This window comes from Porites lutea, chromosome 2 (assembly GCF_958299795.1).
Source record: "Porites lutea chromosome 2, jaPorLute2.1, whole genome shotgun sequence".
Classification (NCBI taxonomy): Eukaryota; Metazoa; Cnidaria; class Anthozoa; order Scleractinia; family Poritidae; genus Porites; species Porites lutea.
In genome coordinates this window covers 2,024,867-2,044,429 of record NC_133202.1, presented here as the reverse complement: position 1 = coordinate 2,044,429, position 19,563 = coordinate 2,024,867, and the positions used below count along the sequence as shown (strand labels likewise).

Here is a 19,563-nt window from a genome sequence, read left to right as displayed (position 1 = left end):
GAATAACACTAAACCCTGCTATTCTTGGAATTATAAATGGTGCTGGGATTATTGTAGCGGGTATTGGAAAGAAAAAGAATCTCAAGAGAAAAATTGAAATGTCAAGGATTGCATTTACTACGTATGAAAAAGTGCTCGTTGAACTTCGTGCAGCTCTTCGGGGTGATGAGTTTAATAAACAAGAGTTTATTGATCGCATGAAGTTGACAGATGAAATGATAATTGATCAGACTCCTATAGCAGATAGATTTGCTAGTAGGTATAATAAAAAATTTAATATAATTACTAAATAAAATGAACCATTTTGAAAAATTTGAAAATCAATTAATTAGTTCTTACGAATCAACTTTGGCTGTAGAAGGTAGAGAAATTTGTAAAGAAGTTGATTCTATACTTGAAGATGATCATGAATTGTTAATAGAAAAAGCTAATGCTTATTGTCTTCTTTGTACTAATCCAAAAAGAGTTGATATTGATGAAAAATTGAGAGATGTAAAAAGTATTTAGATGATGAAAGAAATTATAAACATATTAAATTTAATTTAGAACATATTTCAAGAACAAGAAAAATGGTTTAAAGATTAAAATACTAACAAGTATATAAAGTTAGTTTAATTCCAATTTGGTTTTTATAAAAGATTTCTCTTGCATTTCGATATTAATTTAATATCGAAATTCTAATGTAAGTATCTAAATGTATATTTTTTGTGATCTTTTTTAGATTTAGATATTTTAACTTTTTTCCTACAAACTTGAGAAATACTACTAGCATTAATATCTAATTCAATCGCAGCTTTTTTAATAGAAATAAATCTTTTTTCTTTTCCAGTTTCTATATCTATAGAAATTATTGGCCTATTTTGACTTTTTTCAGTATTTTGCTTAGGAGTAAGTAGTTGCAAGTTTTTTATTCTATTATCTGTTTTAACTTCGTTGATGTGATCAACTTGAAGACAACTTGGAATTGGTCCTCTAAAAACCTCATATACAAATCTATGTTGACGATAATTTTGTTTTTTTTTTCAAGTTTTTTACAAGAAATATTAAAAAATAAATATCCCCCACTATTTTTAGTCATTTTCATAATTCTTTTAGTTTTTACATTTATAATATCTCCATTTTTGCAGGCGGCGTAATTATTAAAAACAGGGTGTTTATAGTATTTTACTCCTTCAATTGTAACTCTTTGTTTTCCTCTATAATCTATCATTTTGTAATAACCATATTTGCGAATTGAAGGAATAACTTTATTAAAAACCCACTGGCGAAATATTTTCGCACTTGGTAATCTAGATTTAAAAACTAATTCATAAAATCCAGGCTCATTAACAAGTATACAATATTTTCCTCTAGTGTCTTTTTGTTGCGGGGGGGTGTTTCATACCCCCCACATTTGGATTTATTAATTTAATTATTTTGTTTTCCACAGATACATGTTGTTTAATAGCCTTTTTAGTGTCACAATATCCAAGTATTTTAGCAACCTCTTTTGCTTTGAACCAGACCCGGCATTTGTAATCAATGTAAGATTTAAACTTAATTCCTAATTGATAATTGATAAAAGATTTTTCTTGCATTTTTATTTATTTTCTTATTTCTTTAAACCAACATTAATTTATTTTATATCTAATCATTAAATAGAAAATGATCAAATCAATTGTAGCATATGTGAATTTCTACTTTCCTACGTATAAAATACAATTTTATCCAAATAACTTTATTAAAGCTTGTCTTGTTTATCAGTTTCTCTATGCAAAGTATTTTTCACAAAAACTAGACATAGACCAAATTATTTACAGACTAACAGAAGCAAGACACTACCTCAATTCAAACTCACCCACACTAACCAATCATTTAATATTTAGTCTCGCTTTCAAAGCTTTCTGGAAACATTATAGGATTGGTAGAGGAAGTGTATATACTTTCAACACACCTTTTAAAGAAAGTGAAGTTATTGGTTATCTAACTGGAATTGTTTACTGGTGTTTTCATAGAGGAGTTGTTGAGTGATTTATAGCTATTCCACCACTTTTCATAATTCTCCAGAGTTTGTGGTGAAATCTTTAGATAAACCAGTTTATACTTTTCACAACCCATTTCTTCCAAAAGTTTTTTAATTAGATAAAAAATGTTTATCATTCTCTTCCGACAAAATTGTTTGTTTAATATTTCCATGACGTGGTCGTCTATATTCATTAGTTTACAGTACAGTTCACACTTTTCATCCTCAGTTAAATGTAGTCTTTTAGAAACTTGATCAACCTTTTTCTCGTAGTGATACTTTCTCTGATAAATACTCTTCTTTCGAAAATGAAATCGATCGTACTCTCTCAAGTCAAAATAACCATGAACATGACCATTAGTTAACCCACAAGAATCACAAATATTATAACCTGATTCAATAGAAAAACTATCGCTTTGACAATTACTACATCTAACTTTTTTACACGCTTCCGTGTCTTCTGATTGGGTTTTATAACTTTTTAATATTTCTAAATATTTTTCTATTTCTTCTTTTGTGTAAGTCAATTTTTATTTATATCTTATTATCTTAAAGCGATCGTTTTTATCTTACCCAAGAGAACTTCACGCTTATCATCTTCATTACTTAGAGCTATTTTGTTAACTTCTTTTGAATATATATCATGATTTTCACTTCTTATTATTTTCATTGATCTCATTTGTTTTTTACCCAAAAATAAACATTGAACATAGTCATCAAAATCTAATTTCTTTTTTACAACATTTTTCTTTATTCCTTTGCATTTACGTACTTCTTTATCTTCTTCAATTCTAAAACTATAAAGTTTGGGTCGCAATCCAACGAAACAAGTAATCTGTTTTCCCGCTCCTTCATCTTTAAACATTCCTATCACTTTTTTGTTAACTCCTGTTAGTATTCTAGATGGATGGTCAGGAGGATAATCTGAAGTGTCAAACTTGGTTTCTATATCATAGGATATATCTTTGTAAAAATCATCTGTATAAATATGATACATTAACGAGTCGGTATCTGTAAACAATAACTCAGCCTTGTGTTTATATTTCTTTTGAATATAGTTGTAATGAAAATCAAACATTAATGTTTTTGACAGATCAAGTATTGCTTGTCCAGCATATACTGGTTTGTTAAAATACACTTCAGTTTTCTTCATGTGAACCGCAATAAGATTTTTATCAAATATTGTTGCTCTATCAAAGTTTGGACGACTTGTTAATTTTACAGCTTTCTTACGATCATCAATAAGAAATATGTTTTGTCTTTTTCTTATGTTTTCTATTGTTTTTCCAAATACAGAATTATTTATTAATTTGAAAAAGTCTTTCTCAAAACTGTTGGCTGCTGCTTTTCGAAGTTCTGTATTCTTTCTTATGTAAGGCTCCATCCAAGGAGATTGGTTAAAAGATATTCCTCTATGAACGGCAGTTATTCTCATTCCCATCTCAAGATATTGCCTTAAATTTCGATGATGTACAACATAGTTTTTTCTTGGTTTAAAATGGCAAATTAATTTTTCAACTCCATTAACAATCATCTTCTCGGGTGCAAGAGGATAATCATTATGTGAATCCCATAATTCTTTAGGATATTCCAAATCTACTTCAAATATATATCCTTTTCTTCCAAGATTTGACATACTATGATTTGCTTTCTCTAAAATATCCATCACTTTTTCTTTTGTTAAATCTTTCATCCATTTAAATCCATGTGTAGGAAGTGATTGTGACATTGCCCATCCGTAAAGATTGTTTGCATCAAGATATTGAATATAAGAAGACTCTTTATCAGGTCTATAATCTTTCATGTATTTATTATTAGCTTCTGCATATCTTTTTGATATGTGAGATATTCCACCACGAATTCCTTTTTCAAACATCATCAACATATCATAATCATGTAGTAACTGTAATTCTTGACCTGTTTCTTTGAGACATGCATCCCAAGCTAGCCCAGGAGATGTGTAATAATGCGCTGGGTCTAGATTGTAATGTTTTAGACAAGTTTTTCTAAAATTCTCAAATACGTCTGCTAATAGGAGGACATCAGACTTACGATATAAATCATGATAATCTCTAATTGTTTTACATTCAAAAGTATTCCAAACATTTATAGCATGTTGGTAATCATCATCAGTTATTTCTTCATCATTTAGTTTTGAATAGAACTCTTCTTTTGGTGGTAATTGTGTTTCGGATAGTTTTTCGAGTGATGAAACATAATCATAAGGATAAACTCCCTTACGTGTTAATAGGTTTACATTTTTCTTAAATGCTTGTTTTGTATTATAGAAATCATCTAGTTGTAAATTACCAACTAGATTGGCAAGTGATGTTTGAAGAAACTTAAATGAATCTATAAATCGTATTTCAAAATATAATGGAATAGTCTCTCCATTTCGTCTTTTTAGAAAAGGAAATATACTTTTCTTCCGTAGATGGAATACAGTTTAACTCACCTGGTAAACAAGCAAGTTGTTTTATAAATAAATGTGCATCATATCCTTGAAGATTGTGAAATATAACTGGGAGTATCATTGGCTTTCGACACTGAAGATTGCAACTGTTATGAGCTGCACCACGGTACTGACCAGTAAAATGACAATGATCTCTAACTTTATCATCTAATAATTCTTTCTTACAAATATGACAAATTTCCGCTTCATCAAATGATTTTTGTTCTTGTCTTGTTAAACGAAGAGGTTTTGGTCGACGATAAAAATCATTATATATATTATTAGCTACTTTTGTAAGTTTTTCAACAAATATCTCAGCTACATTATCACTGTCTTTAGTTTTTGTGTAAGTAATTGGTTTAATTATTATACCAGGAACTATTCCTTTAATGTAAAAACAAAATCCTGATGGTTCATGCTTTTGGTAATTATAGTTATATGATTCTTTTGGGTTAGGACTGCAAATATTCATTGGTTTAGTAAAACATTCAAAATCTGCATAAACTACAAAAGGAATTGGAAGTTGTTTGTGATAATTTTTAAATTCCAACAGCGTATTTTCTTTTGGCATTTTTACAGCCACTGTTTCATTATTTGAACAATATGTGATATGTTTTTGTAATAATTCCTCTTTAGTGTAATGAGTAAAACACTTCTTACAAATAAATACTGTACCATTCTTACTTGAAGTTATTTGCGTCTTAATCAAACGAGTAAAGTCTTTAATTAGTGAATAATGTGAAACACCATCTTGTTCAAAGAAAAACAAGTCAATAGTAGTTAAACAGTCTTTCTCTGCCATTCTTAAAGGATAAAACTTTTTACTTTCATTAACCGAAAAAACATTTATTCCTGGAATAGATGGGTTAAGTTTTTCAAATTTGGAAATATCTTTTAATTTCATTGGAAAAGTAATTCCTTTAGTGTTAAGAGAATTCTCATACTTTTTCAAATCTGTTAGTCTTTCTTCATGTATTTCTTTTGGATAAAGATATCTAAGTATACACCAAAGAAAGCATTTCTCATCTTTGTTTTGGATATTAACTATTGCTTTTTTATTTGATATCCAATCCGGAAGAGGAATGTAAGATGACCCCTTTGTTGGATTATATTCAACAGTATGAATTTCAAGTTTTTCCACTTCTTTAAAATACCATGCACTTCCAGTTTCTTGATAATTTTCAATACCTCCTTCAATACTATCTATACATATTTTAATTAATTTGTCAACATCTGTTGATATAATATTAATATATGTTCCTGAAGTAAAGTAAGATTTACCTTCTTCTAATCCTACAACACCAACATTTTGTTGAATAGTTTGGTTTTCCATTATACAAACCAAAATCATCTTAAATTTTATATTTCGATGATATGTAAAAAAATCTTTTAAAGTTTTATAAATTCGTTGAAAAAACTGAAGAGTGGAGTAAGACCAGGAATTCCTTGAATAATATACTTAACAGCAAAGTCTTCAAAAGCTGATTTTTCTTTTTCAAGTCCTTGGTCATATTCTAAAATAGCTCGCTCAAGAGCTTCACGAAAATAAGAAGGAGTATCTTTGGGGATCTGTCTATTTTTTTATACATTCCTCAAAATACTCGTCAAATGATTTTATTTTTTTCTTTTCAGAAGGGGGCGTCTTTTTTACAGTAGCTTTCTTTTTAGAGACTTTTTTTATATCAATTCCTTTTCTCACTTTTTCTCTAGCTTCTTTTAATTTTTTATATCGTTTAATTAATTTTCTTCTTTCTCCTAATTCCTTATAATCTTTCTTAAGTTCTTCTTTTTCTTCTTCAATAATATGTCTTATTTCATCCAAAGATAAATTCTGAAATTGTTTATCTGTTATAAAAGGTTGAGAACCTTGGAAACCATCAGTTGATTGGTTAGACATAACGTCTTATAATATTAAGATTATATTATAAGACGTAAATGTTTAAGTTATATTTAATCACTATCAGTTTCAGAATCTTCATAACCACTTAATATATCCTCAATATTAACACTATCACTATCACTATCATCACTATCATCACTATCAAAATTTATTTTATCATAAAATTTACAAAACAACTCATAAAAATCTCTATAACCTGGAAAATCTTCAGGACGGCCATCAACAAATTCTTCATCTTCTTCAAAATCAAAATGCATTCTTTCAAATAAAAAGTCTATATTTTCAACATCACACTCTTTAAAAATAAAACAACTAGTATCCTTAAGATAATCAAGTTCTTGGGCTTTCAAAAATTTTCTTATAAATAACTTAATTTTATCAGAATAACTAGAAACAAAAAGTTCACTACAATCTGAAAGATATTTTATTACAAAATCTTCCAATGTCTTATTGATACCTCTTATAAAAAGATATTCATTTCTGAAATCCCTTGCATGTTCTGGGATTTTATTAGTTTTTTAATGCATTTCTGGAAATTCGAAGTTTGACCCAGGATACCCATTTTACTAACTACTACTGGCATTTATTGTGGCGGCTAAAACCTCCGGCGGTTGCAAGGAGAGCGGGGAAGCGCTATTACCGGCTAATTTTTACTTGTAAGGTGAGGCCGGGAGCCAGTATTACCACATTTTTTGCATTTGACAAAAAAAGGTACCGCTTTCATATACCTGCTACTGACAAAAGGTACCCCTTTCACACACCTACTTTAAAGCAATGCGTCCGTTTTCAAAAACCGGAATGAGTTTCAAGATGCACGACAATATACAGGGGCACCCATCGAGAATATAGTTCAAAACCACTTAAACATAGCATCGTTAAACGTATTTTAGTATTTAAACGGTAGATATAGGCATATTTTTATCCCTTAAAAATTTTTCATCTGTTCGGATTTCCTAGCTGAAAGTCTCGAGATCCGAAAATCAAAACTTACCTTTTCGAAAATTTCAGTCAGAAAAAAGGCTCCCGAAAATTCTAGGTGAGCTTTTTAGGGTTAAAATCCGTTAAAAATGGGCAATTACACAAATTTTTAGATGTTCGAAAATCTTAGGAGAGGTAGGCAAGCAAGACATTTTACAAAAAATGTTCCGAAAATTCTAGATCTCAAATCGTCTTCCAAACAGATATTTTCCGAAAATTGACGTTGGGTGCCCCTGAATATAGCCTCAAACAGGAACTTTTTGGTTATTTTCAGAATTAATTAAAGTTCCCTTTTAAGCCTTTTAAAAACATGAAACTTAATAAAATATTTTCCTACCCTTTCATTAATATCAACTTGTGAAACGCCATGAACGGAGAAGTGTGCGGAAATGAGCTGCTTTTGAAGAACAATTATAGTGCGGTTACCCGTCCCGTAACTTTGTTTTATACCCCTGTCGGGTTCAAGGCGATGTTGTATCCTTTTTCATATACCTGAATATCCTCAAAAAGCTACCATTTTGGCCAGGAGCTTCCCCGTAAAGTATAGGCCAAGAAGCACCCCCCCCCCCCCTCCCCTTCCACGAACCTGGTTAAAAAACTAAAACCTGTGACGACAAAACCTAGGGATTGGAACAATGCATGTTTAAAAATGCACAAAAATGACGGTCTAAAAACATCTTTCTAGAAAAGAAATGGGCTGCATGCTTGCATGCAACTTGTTAGTCCACCTGAGAATGACGACTGAATCTCCTGGTAATCGTTTTCTGTTGCTTGTGATAATAGGGAGCTTAAGCAACTACGACGACTTCAAAAACCAATGGGTTTAATGATCAAAACAACAGCTCTGCACCTGGATCACGCTTTTTAGTACATTTCTTTGACGTCCACTGCACGACTACGACCTGAAACGTGGACATACGACGACGAATTTTCGTTCCTCTTTCTGAACCTGAATAAAATCCTTAAGAATTCAACTCCAGGAAAAGTCGCCTACATTTAACATATTCAGCGGGCCTAAATAGATGCGATTAAGTTTGAATGAACGCAAATTCATTTTTTTACCGACGTTTTCACTGCCGTCGTCGTCGTCCTTGCTTAAGGTCCCTAATAGCGAATAAACATGATAAACATTTGATGATCGTCTTACCTTGTTCATTGGAGATCACTTTGTCTAATGGTACTACGTGCTATGATAAATAGCACCAACTTTTCCATTGTTAGATGCCAGGAAGCTGAACTTGCCTCCTTGAGACAAACGCTATTAGTCTAGCCTGCGTAGCAAGTGTTTCCGTGTGGTTTAGGGTTAAAGAACGAGGAACGAGAGTCAGAGACCGCGCGAAAAATGGCGCAAGTAAAAGAGCGGGAAGGGGGTGGGGTTTTTTTGGCCTTTGTTTCATTTCTTGCACGGCCAAAACCGAAAGTCCCATTCCTCGGTCTTTCTTCACTCCAAAACCAAACGGAAACGTTTGCTACGCAGGCTACTATTAGTCTCGATCCCCGGACACTCTACCGCCTACGACCGTCTTTTAGTCCTCTTCTTCTTAGCTGTTCTTTGCTTTATAATACAACGCTCCTGACGAAACAAAGAACGGTTACATCCATCTTTTGCTGCTTAATTAGGAAATGCAACAAAGATTATTTGTTATTGTTTAGTCAATTATTTTGCTGGTTTTCACAAAAGGGCTGTTTGAACTTGACAAATTGTTACGTCTCATTTCACGATTACAAATCAATATGGATTGACATACTTAGTATGTTAACCCTTGTTGATACGAACACCCCTGTTTGCTTATTTTAGCTTCCACTCAAGCTACATTAGTACAGGGGTACAAAAATCAAAGATAACAACTCTAGTTTATGTAGGGAGTTCCCGGATGGTGCACAATCCTTCGTTTATTGTTCACGGAATAATTGTGATGGAATAAACCAGTAGTTAATGGAGTGGAATGGTTATGAAGGCCGCCAGACTACTTTGCTATATGTTTCTGTGGACCTGAAGGTGCACAACGTTCAATAGCATTCCTAGCAATGTGATCGTATTGACAAATATTAACATTGCATTAATTTATTCCAGCACGATTTGCCAAAAGAAAACAAAGGATTGTGAACCTTAAATCAGCGAGCTTCCAACATAAGCACCGTGGTATTTTTTATAGTTGATGTTTGCCCCCTTTCATAGCCAGTCCACTGTAATAATGCAATGAATAAACTAATGCGACTTTTTTTATTGGTCAATAAGAACAAATGATAGCAAAGCTACCCTTTTTCTGACAAACTACAGCGAGCTAGGGAAAACCGGGTTTTGGTGTAGATCAGGATCGGAAATACAGAATAATACTTAAAATTAAAGGCAAGGCTATAATATCGTTTCCCCTGGGGATCAAATTAAGCCAGTGCCATGCCACGCCAGATTGGTCCTCTTTTGGGGTAAAGCGTATCATTGTGTTTTCTTTACGTGGGTGTTCCTCCCCCTGTGAGTTTGAGCTGAACTTGAATTCGACAGCTTCTTCATTGATTAACGCAATTGATCAGTTTTACCACTGAGCTGAAAGTGGTGGCCGAAAGAGTTTTTTCAGTAGAAAGTTCCTTTTATTTTAATTACATGGGTTGTTCTGTAATGAAGTGGCCCAACTTAAATATAGGGCTCCAGTTCTTCCAAACTAAAACTCGAAAACCTGCCAGTGGTCGTAGACAACATAATTATGCAACTTAAATATTAATTCAATTTTCTTCTTCATGTAAGCTCTATTTAATAATCTTTAACTGTTATTAGTACGTTATAGGATTTACATCAATTGTAATTTCCGAAAACGCGTTTTCTTTTCTCTTTTCAGTGCCAGCTCGAGCGAGAAGAAACTAATAGACTTAATGATAGGCAAAAACGTCAAAATTTAACAATTGTTCATCGAAGCTACCTTGAATTTAATTCATGTTGCTCACTTATATTTTATGAAAAGTATCCCATATAGGACGGGAAATGCTCTTCTAATTATTGATCAGTGTTAAAGGGGCTATGTCAGCTGGAGAGCATGCGCTCTGAGGTTATGCAAATTACTTTCAACTGTCAAAATTCTATTGTTTTTAACGCGTGACTTTCTCCATGTTCTCTGTCACGTCCAAGGCTCCGAATTTAGAGAGGTTAACAAGCGAAATGGGTTTAGATAAGGGATATTTCGATAGAATTTACGGAACGTTTCTTCTCTGGTTATGCTAGATCAAGAATAAAATTGTGACGCCAATTTTACTTGTGGTTTTGGAGTAAAAACGCATGCCATTCATAAAATAGTGCGCAAACAAAAATTCAACAACAACATATTGTCTTATTCAACAAAATAAATCGAAGTTGTATTTTACAAACGAGCTAGAGAAGACGCTAGACCGAAGATAAAGACCAAGACTGTTTCAAATCATTAACAATTAGACTTGTCTGTCGCTAGTGATTTTATAATTTAGATGCTGATAGAACAAGAGACATCAAGTCTTTGTTTTGATCTTAGGGAAACATACATTATCGCGCAAAATTGTTCGATCGTGCCGAATCACTGCGACGTCGAGAAAAACAGAACCAAGCATCATTGGTATACTACTCCACTATAAGCAGTCCGTTGATAAAAAGGTAAAGTAAACTCTGCTATTTTCCAAAAATATGCTCGAACACAAACAGTTCAAAAACATGGCATTTACAGGATCTAACTCATACTAAGGTGCCTCTCTAAGTCCGTTGAGAACAATCTGGACGAACAAACGGTCGTGTTTATCTTTGCCGTGAATCCAGATAAATACAAGAAGGAATCTAGCCGAATTTTATAATGTTTCCTTCGCCAGGAGTTTAGTTTGCCACGAAACTCATGGCCTGATGCTCTTGTAATCGTTTACCAAAAACGGCCGCCGCCAACTCGATAGCCGCTTCATTATATGTCCACATACTTTGAGCACAAAAAAAATCCAAGAGCCAGCAACCTCTAAAATAACTCAATAGAAAGGTTCTGTGAACTATAGGGAAGATTCCATCAAAGATTCCATCAGTCATTGTGGAGTAGCCGTCATTAACTCTGCCATTACAACGGCCGCTGATAAGAGGACACAGTAAATCCACGTAAAAATATTCCACAGGCAAACAATGTCAAAATAACGCCAAAAAATTATTCTGTAATCACCATAGAACGATTCTTAATACAAAACTTCGCTAACTATCGAACGATGGCTGAGATTTAGACAGATAAAAACAGCCTTCCAAAATCTCCGACAGAACTTGAAAAAGACGGGCCAACTTTTTCAAGTTTGTTTTCATTGGCTCGCGCATGCGTGTGGGGTGACATAGCCCCTTTAACGCTTTGAGTTAATAACTGAAAAAAATGCTCGAATCTCATCGAGCACCAGAATATTCTAACCTATCATATTCCTAGCAACTTGTAATAAATCAGGTCAAACCGTAAGGTCAATTTAAAGAAATAAAACTTTTATGCAGTAAATTTTAGTAATCAATAAAGCCATTTATACGAGGTAATAAATTACGTGCATACAAAGACCATGAGCTTAAGTATACGAGCAATACCGTAGGTCTAAGCTACGACAAAAAGGAGTTTTAGCAACAACAACCGCGACGGCAGCGAGGACGTTTAAAAAGCAGTAGCTTGGTTTTTAAAGCAAAACAACAACTTTGCAGGTTAGAGTTGGATTCATTATGCCGGCATAATTTTGGGCCTAATGGTAAAGTCGGAACATCGAGCATAACGCCGGCATAATTAATGCATAAAGAAATGATTGATATTGAGAAAATTAATATTTCCATAAATGTAATGAAAAATGTTGACTTGAGTAAGAAATTAACTTATTTAAAGGCTTGGTTGCAAATTGCTTTCAAGGCCTGGTTGCCCGGCCTTTGCATCATTATTTGTCGTTTATTTTTTGTTAATTTGTAATTGATGCAATAAAATATTATGTTTCTGGTTTATGGAGGTATTTTTTGTCTGCAGACATGGGAAAGGGCATCAAATATAGCCAAGATCAGTCGAGCATAATGCTACTTTTTGAGCATAATTTTAGGCATAATGCTGTTTTTTTAGGGTGACACGATCAAAAGCAAAATGCTCAAATTTTCGGGCATAATGTATCTAACCCTATCGCAGGTGCATCACTCATTTTTGTTCATTTCTTTGCCGTCATTACACGACTACGACGTGAAACTGCTTAATTTTACGTTTTGTGGAGGACCGTTAAACAAACGGTGGCGAAAGTTTCTTTCTCTTTCTAAACTTGAGTGCAGTTCCCAAGAAATCAACTCCACGGAAAATTCCCCTTTACATTAGACATTTTCATCGAACTGAAATAAACGCAACAAAGGTTTAGAAAAACGAGAATTGTTTTTTCAGAAGTGAAGTTTGCTCTGCCGTCATGCTAAAACTCTCTAATTGCTTCAGCTCAGCGAGCACATTATTAAAACGCGTGTTAATAATTTCAGAGGGAGTTCATGATCAATCTTCTGGTGTAAAATCATAGGTCGGACCTACGTTGGGGCCCACGTGCTGGTCTCCATGGCTGTCAAAAGGTATTTGAACCAGGTCCTCTAGTTCTTTAAATAGTGCGAACATCAGGCCAATTGCAGCTTCAAGCTGATCAGCATGACCATTGAACACGTTGTCCAGAGATATCAACAGTCCTGTATACTTTACGTTGAACTCTACTGCAACCCTGAACGCGTGAGTATTGTTCACATACATGGACAAGTTTGGGTTGGCAACCATCGGCCAAACGGCATCGGGAACAAAAGGAATCTTGGGACCGGTGAAGCGATACGTGCAATTGAATTCCTGTCAAGTAGGATTAGAAGGTAGTTTGAGCACTCTTTACACAACGGGCAGGAGAGAACCCTGGGAACGAGGTTGTCTATACACACAGATGTATCGGTATGCATGTTGTAGTTGAAGCGTAAAAAGATATGAGGAAAGTAGCAATAGAAACAGGTTTTCCGTGGTATCCCTACTATTTTAGGGGGTGGGGGTGGGTGAGTAACTGGGGACGAGGATGCTCGTCGGAGTTCTGAATTAAAGCCCTAAAGGAGTCTAATATGGACGTGGCCCATCCTTTTTTGACCCCTAAAAGAGACCATTTTAAACTTTGACTACATGAATCGAGTAAATAAAACGAATTGAAGATTTATAATTTTTTTACATTTCTTCGCGTGCAACCCTAAAAGAGACCTTTACGGCTAAATATAATGGCATTTTGCCCAGAACATCCCCAGTAAGACCAAAATCCAAAGTTTACACCCCTAAGTGAGACGACGAGCATCCCCGCCCCTTTCATATGGTATTCCCCCCCGGGAAGGGGGGACCAAAGAGGATATTTTGACCTAGGGGTGGGCGCTTAAATTACCCGGGAAGGGCGCTTATTTGAAGAAAAACGGTAAACGCACATTAGTCTCTAAAACTCTCTAGACGATAGTGTTACCTCTTTTCTGTACGGATTGGGATAGACTTCTATCTCGCGTCCATGAGAAACAGACAAGAATGTGTAGTAATGTGAGAGCTCCTTATTTCCTTCTTCTGAAATGGCATCGGGGTTGCATGGAGAACTCCCTTCACCCTGATCAACGATAGCTTCGATGGCATCTACAGCTGAGAGGTAATCTGTCACCTTCATGCTATGGCCGCTCACCGTCCATTTCTTGTGAGTGACTTGTTTGCTCACATCTCCTGTAAATATTGAATTATTATTGCCACAATCCGTGAGATAGCCAAGGCCAAGCAGAATACCGCCGATTGTGTTGTTGTGATGAACGAGATCGTCAGTTGAAGAAACGCGATGCTGAAACACAAATAAAACGTGCTTTAGGAATCTTTTTCTTTTCCTTTTCTTTTCTTTCTTTATTGACACATGTCTGTTGTTTGTACATATCTGAAGATCTTAGGATAAAGGGCGGGGCAATGCTAAACTCCTTTCACCATTTATTTAAAGTTACCATTGGACAGAAAAGAAAATCAACGCTTATCCATTGGTATTGGAAAGATTAACTCCTCGCATTCAGTGGAGATGTCCAATTTAAAGAGCCAAAAAGACTGTCTGAAACGAGAGGTAGGTCGGTTTACGGGACCGCTAGACGTAACACAGACGTGACCGTTCGCCTCGCCGCCGTCTTTCTTTCTTTATTTTCTTTCTGTGGATATCACGTTGCCTAGTCCCTGTACGGCGTCTTCCCAGGCCTTCTCGGTCAGTGCATTTCAGTGACGTATCCGGGACAAAAACTCGCTCGGACCACGTGACTCGAAACGTATCGGCCGCGCGCAGTAATGAGGCCCAGGGACTAACGAAGATAACGGTATCAACGAGCTGCCCACTGGACATTAAGGGTCGGTTGTTCAAACGAAGTCTAACATATGCCGAGGTTTAAGAAATCATTGGACCACTAGATCTCTTTCTTAAAATTAACCCCTTTAGAAAAAAAAGTACTCTTTCAGTCTACGCTATATGCTTTGTTCACATTGTTCACGAAAAACGGTGTTTAAATAAAAGAATTGGGCAAACTACTGAAACAGAAAATGGCTTAGAATGCGGTTTTGTTAAACACCGGCTAAACGTAAGTTCGAATAACTGGCCCTAAATCTCTATCAACTGGATAGTGCAAATGATATCCCTAATGCTTATCCACTGGAAAGAAATTCGCCATGTCAACGGTTTACCTGTCAATGGTTTACCTGTTCAAAATGGGATGTGGCTCAGAGATGAAAGGTGTAAAGTCCAGACTAGTCAATATTATATATAATAAGGCGTTTTTTTGGGACACACCTTTTTTGCTTCTCGATGAATCACCTTTAACAATCGACGCTGCTTAAACTCTGTAGTCAAAATAACATTTTATTTTTCATAACACAGTTAGTAATGTAAGTTATTATTGACGCTATCAAAGTGTTATTCCATAAACAGCGTACAGCTCAGCGTGGCACTATAAAATTGGGCTGCATGATTCGATGGTTTTTTAATTGTTCCTTGAGTAAGACGCAAATCCAGTTACGTGCATGCCATTGCCTGTTTAACTAAGTTTAACTATATGCAACTGCATAATTATATGCACGCTGAAACAATCTTGATTTTGAATTCATCCCACTGATATTTCTTGGCTTGCCGAGTGTCGTCGTTTCCCCTTCAAAACTACCAGTCCATTTCAAGTCAATTTGCATTACTGAGCATATATACAAGTTCAGTTAATTTTGGCCGGTATCCTAAGAGCTACGATTGACCGTATTCCGAAATACGAATAAATGGAAAATCACTTCTTTGCATTCATTGAATTAGAGTATCTAGGAATCTGCCTCAAATAAAATTCCCGATATAGGTAGAGTTAAAATGGTCCAAGAATCACGGTAGAGGAGACTTGTACCAAAACGTTTGCGACTTTGCGTAACGAATACAATCAATCGACCGCTGACCCTGAAAAAAAAGTTGATATTACGCGACGTCACCACTGGTTTCCTCGCAAAATGATATCTGAGAAACGAGCGCAGAAATTCCATACTGATGTCGCGTCACATCCAAAACCAGTGGTGACGTCACGAAATGTCGACTGTTTTATCAGGGTGCTAGTTTTTGATACGAAAATAGAAGTTGATGGTTAAAGAGAATAATCATGTCAGACTCACCTGCCAGAAACTGAACCTTTTCAGCGTTTGAAATAAAGCAACCTGATGGATTCATCCGGGTCATTATGTTCCCTTGTAATTCGCAGTAAACTCCCCCTTCATTTCTTTGGCAGTGACCTAATTTTTCTTTGATTCTACGTACAAAGCCAAAAATATGTTTAAAGCTACTTAATGTCGCTACTTCTACCTCTGGCTGTTCTATCATCGAGAACACATCTTTCACCAGAGGGCGTGAGAATTTTTTGATAGGGACAATCAGTTTGGGATGGAGGCCACCTGGAAGCGCTGAAGGGTAGTCAGGAATGAATCCTGAATAATTCAGTGATGGTTTCCCTCCAACTGCATTGAGAATATTGGCGGCAAGCGTCAAGTGAAACATCTCTTGAATAATAACGTCTTTTAGTTTGGTGTGAATGTCAGAGTTGTTGCCAGTCATGAGAGTGGCTAGGGCAGTCAAGTACGGTGGGATGGTCGCGTGCTCTACTTCCATGGCGGTCTGCAACTCTTTTCTCAGGTCTTTAACGGTGTAAGCTTCCTCTAGATTACCTGGAAGGATTTACAGTCAATATTTAGTTGACATCTTTACGTTTGTCCAAAGGACATTCGCCAGCTAAAATTTTTCGTTCCCAGTGCATTTTGCAGAACAGCACTCGTGGTTACCTTCGTATGCTAGGTTTTCAAGGCGTCATGCCGATTTCATGCCGTGAGGGACTGGGCACGAGCCCGTGTATTATGGATTATCAACACCAGACCCACACAGTCAGAAAGATCACACTCGACGAGCTTTGCAAATCCTCAAGATTGTCGTTGATTGGAACTAAATTGAGATACAGCCATTTAAAATCTCTAAATTACAATACTAGACACCTGGAGCCTGGCAATCATATCCATGCATTTCTTAGCGGTAATTGTTAAGTTTTTGAATGGCGGCCATATCTTGCCCAATGTTAACGCGACTAAACCCAGACTTAAGGATTTTTAAAAGATGTCTGTACTGACTGTTTCTGGCCATGTGGGTCCTATATTACACTTATTCGTTCCAGTCCCTCAAGGTATGAAACCACTCAATGTAAGAGTCAGGAATGATAGCTTTATAGTTGATGGATGGAAACGAGTCATTTTAATCCAACACAATTAGGAGCATAATACCCCCAGGCAAGCATAATTTTCAGCATAACACCTTGGTTGCACAGGGTGACGCCAATTTGAGTTATGTACACCTTATTCCTTGTGTAGACCCTTCTTCCCCTGCTTTCAAAACCCTCCCAAAGTTTTAGTCAAATTGTCAAGAAGAGACACCGAACACTAGACATTATCGCATGGTATAATATATAGATTTAGCCAGGGCTAAAAGCGAAGCTCCCATTAATAAATTTGTAATTTCAATCAAACAATAAACTTGTATTCCGCAAATCAGTTCACTTTAGAGCACATTCATGTGACTTTTGTTTTGAGGGATTAAAGCTAAGTGATTTGAGTGAACTTTGATAATTTGCTAACAGTCCAAGAGTGCACCAAACCTTACATCGAGTTGACGGCCTTTATATGTACACCCAAAAAATAGCAATCATCTTCCATCACATTTAACGTCCATAAAGGCTCTTGATCACAGTAGATTAGGCCTGGAAAACAAATACTTTGAAAGCAAATCCGGCAGAATTTTTTCCGTTTGACAAGTTTGCTTTACAAATTAAATCTTGCTAACAAATCTGGGGGCGTGTAAACCAACCTTTTATACTTTTTGTACATCACATCTGACAGTCTGAGGTGAAACAGTACTACGAGGCGCTGTTTTTATTATACAGACCTCAGACAGAATGCAGTATTTCACAGTTTTGAAATATAAATTGCAATCATTCAATATTCAGGACGATCGAAGCACGCGTGGGCTTTTAGCGAAACCGCTAAAAAAAGTTCCAAAATCACCTATATAACGGCCGGCCAGTTGCAAGCTGTGGAGTGTTTGAATGAACATTAAGAGATTTACACTTCAACATAATAAAGAATTTATTGTTTTTTTATTTTTATTTAATGGTTTTATAACGATGTGTAAACTTAACAAGCGTTTAATACGCGCGACTTTTTGAGTACTCCTGCAACTGAAAACATTAACGGCAAATTGCAAGAGAGACTACTAACAATCAATAAAAGAAATATAATTCGGTGAAACATTTACAGAGACAACAATTTTCATTCACGAAGACAATTAAGTATTAAAGTGTCTCTAAGAATCCTGAGTCTTTATGCTTAAAGCCAAAGTTTATGTTTTAAAGCCGGCTTCCCCTGTTTGCTGTTTTCAAATATGAACTCGAGGCGAGAAAATTGCGCAAAGCTTTCTTTCTACAGCCAAAATAAAAACGCAACATTTTTTTCTTTCTATTTGCGGTGAGAAAATATCGACTAAAGACTTTTTAAAGTTCTGCAAGCTTAAATCAAACCTCATACTACAGGTCAGACCATTATCTCAAATCTTAATTCAAACATGCATAAACTATAGCCTCATAAACTGCGCTCGGCTTCATGAAATTAGATATATGAAAAAAACAAACACAAATACAATAAGTACTCAGGCAGCTCCTGGAAGCTACATCGCTTCAGACTTTTCAATCAAGCAAGGTGAAAAACGAAAACGAGTCGATGCTATCCGAAATCGGATTTCCGACTTTGACAGGCGACGTATTTCTCAACCAAAAACCCAATAGACAAATTAGCCATGAATAACAGAAGACTCTTGATAGTAGCTGAATTTCATTTCGTACATCCAGTAGAAAAAGACAGTTAAAAACATCTCAAGTTGACACAAAACTCTGTCAGCTTCAGCTGTCACAGTAAACAAGTTTCAAGATGCTGCATAAATTTTCCGCATAAACTCACCTGTCAAATTTTGCCAATCAGAGCATAAAAATTGGACGTAGAGCGTGACCAACGCGTTCACGGACGACTGAAAACAACAACTGGCAAAGCGATCATTTAAGAACGAGATCTTGACAAACAATCAAGACAAGAAATATAATACGAAGAAACATTTAAAGGTCAACAATTTTTATTCCCGAAGACGTGTTTTGAGAGTAAAGCTGAGTCACGAATAGATTAAGGTGGCTCCGTAATTAATACAAGAGCATTTAGCTGTGACAAATTTTCCGTCATAACTTTTTCGATTTTAACGCGATGGCTGCGAAACTTTGCAAAAAACAACAGATATCATTTGGCAATAATACGAAATATTCCGATTTCATTGATGGTAAATATTTCTTGAGAAATTAGCGCTTAAAAGGACCCTACTGTTCAAAGAAAATCGCCTCTAGTAAAAAATTTTGCTGATATTTTTTACTGAAATTTCTGGTATCGGCTTTAATTGATATAATAAATATGCCAGAGGAATTTCAGAAAAATCGTTGGAGCAGAAGTCCGTAACTAAAAGTCGCTCAAAATTCAGCTGTAAAATTGTTTTGGAATTTCAAAAATAAATTACTATCAGGAAGAAGGAGACACCAGGTTCAATTTTCGGGACAAGTAAATTCAGTATTTCCTAATTCTGAAAACAGAAGCCGATTGCCTATCGTGCTATTCTTTAAAAGGTACTTTTCAGTTTTAA

General features: G+C 35.3%; 2 protein-coding genes across 2 annotated transcripts in view; one reads left to right on the top strand and one right to left on the bottom strand.

Annotated features, from left to right (window-relative positions):
* LOC140927364 (uncharacterized) overlaps window positions 1-19,563 on the top strand; it is a 51,451-nt gene that overhangs the window by 14,739 nt on the left and 17,149 nt on the right. The window lies entirely within an intron of this gene.
* Window positions 11,665-14,017, bottom strand: LOC140927361 (uncharacterized). Its single transcript, XM_073376994.1, has 2 exons — window positions 13,783-14,017; window positions 11,665-13,142 (listed from the first exon to the last, which is right to left on the bottom strand). The coding sequence occupies exons 1-2, from the start codon at window positions 13,972-13,974 to the stop codon at window positions 12,807-12,809; spliced, it is 528 nt and encodes a 175-aa protein (XP_073233095.1). The 5' UTR covers window positions 13,975-14,017; the 3' UTR covers window positions 11,665-12,806.

What these genes read in the sequence shown, in the direction of transcription:
- LOC140927361 (XM_073376994.1), bottom strand. Translation starts at nt 13,974, where the DNA reads ATGAAGGTGACAGATTACCTCTCAGCTGTAGATGCCATCGAAGCTATC. An exon ending in CCAATCCGTACAGAAAAGAG is followed by an intron (nt 13,143 to 13,782) that starts GTAACACTATCG and finishes CCTACTTGACAG; the next exon opens with GAATTCAATTGCACGTATCG.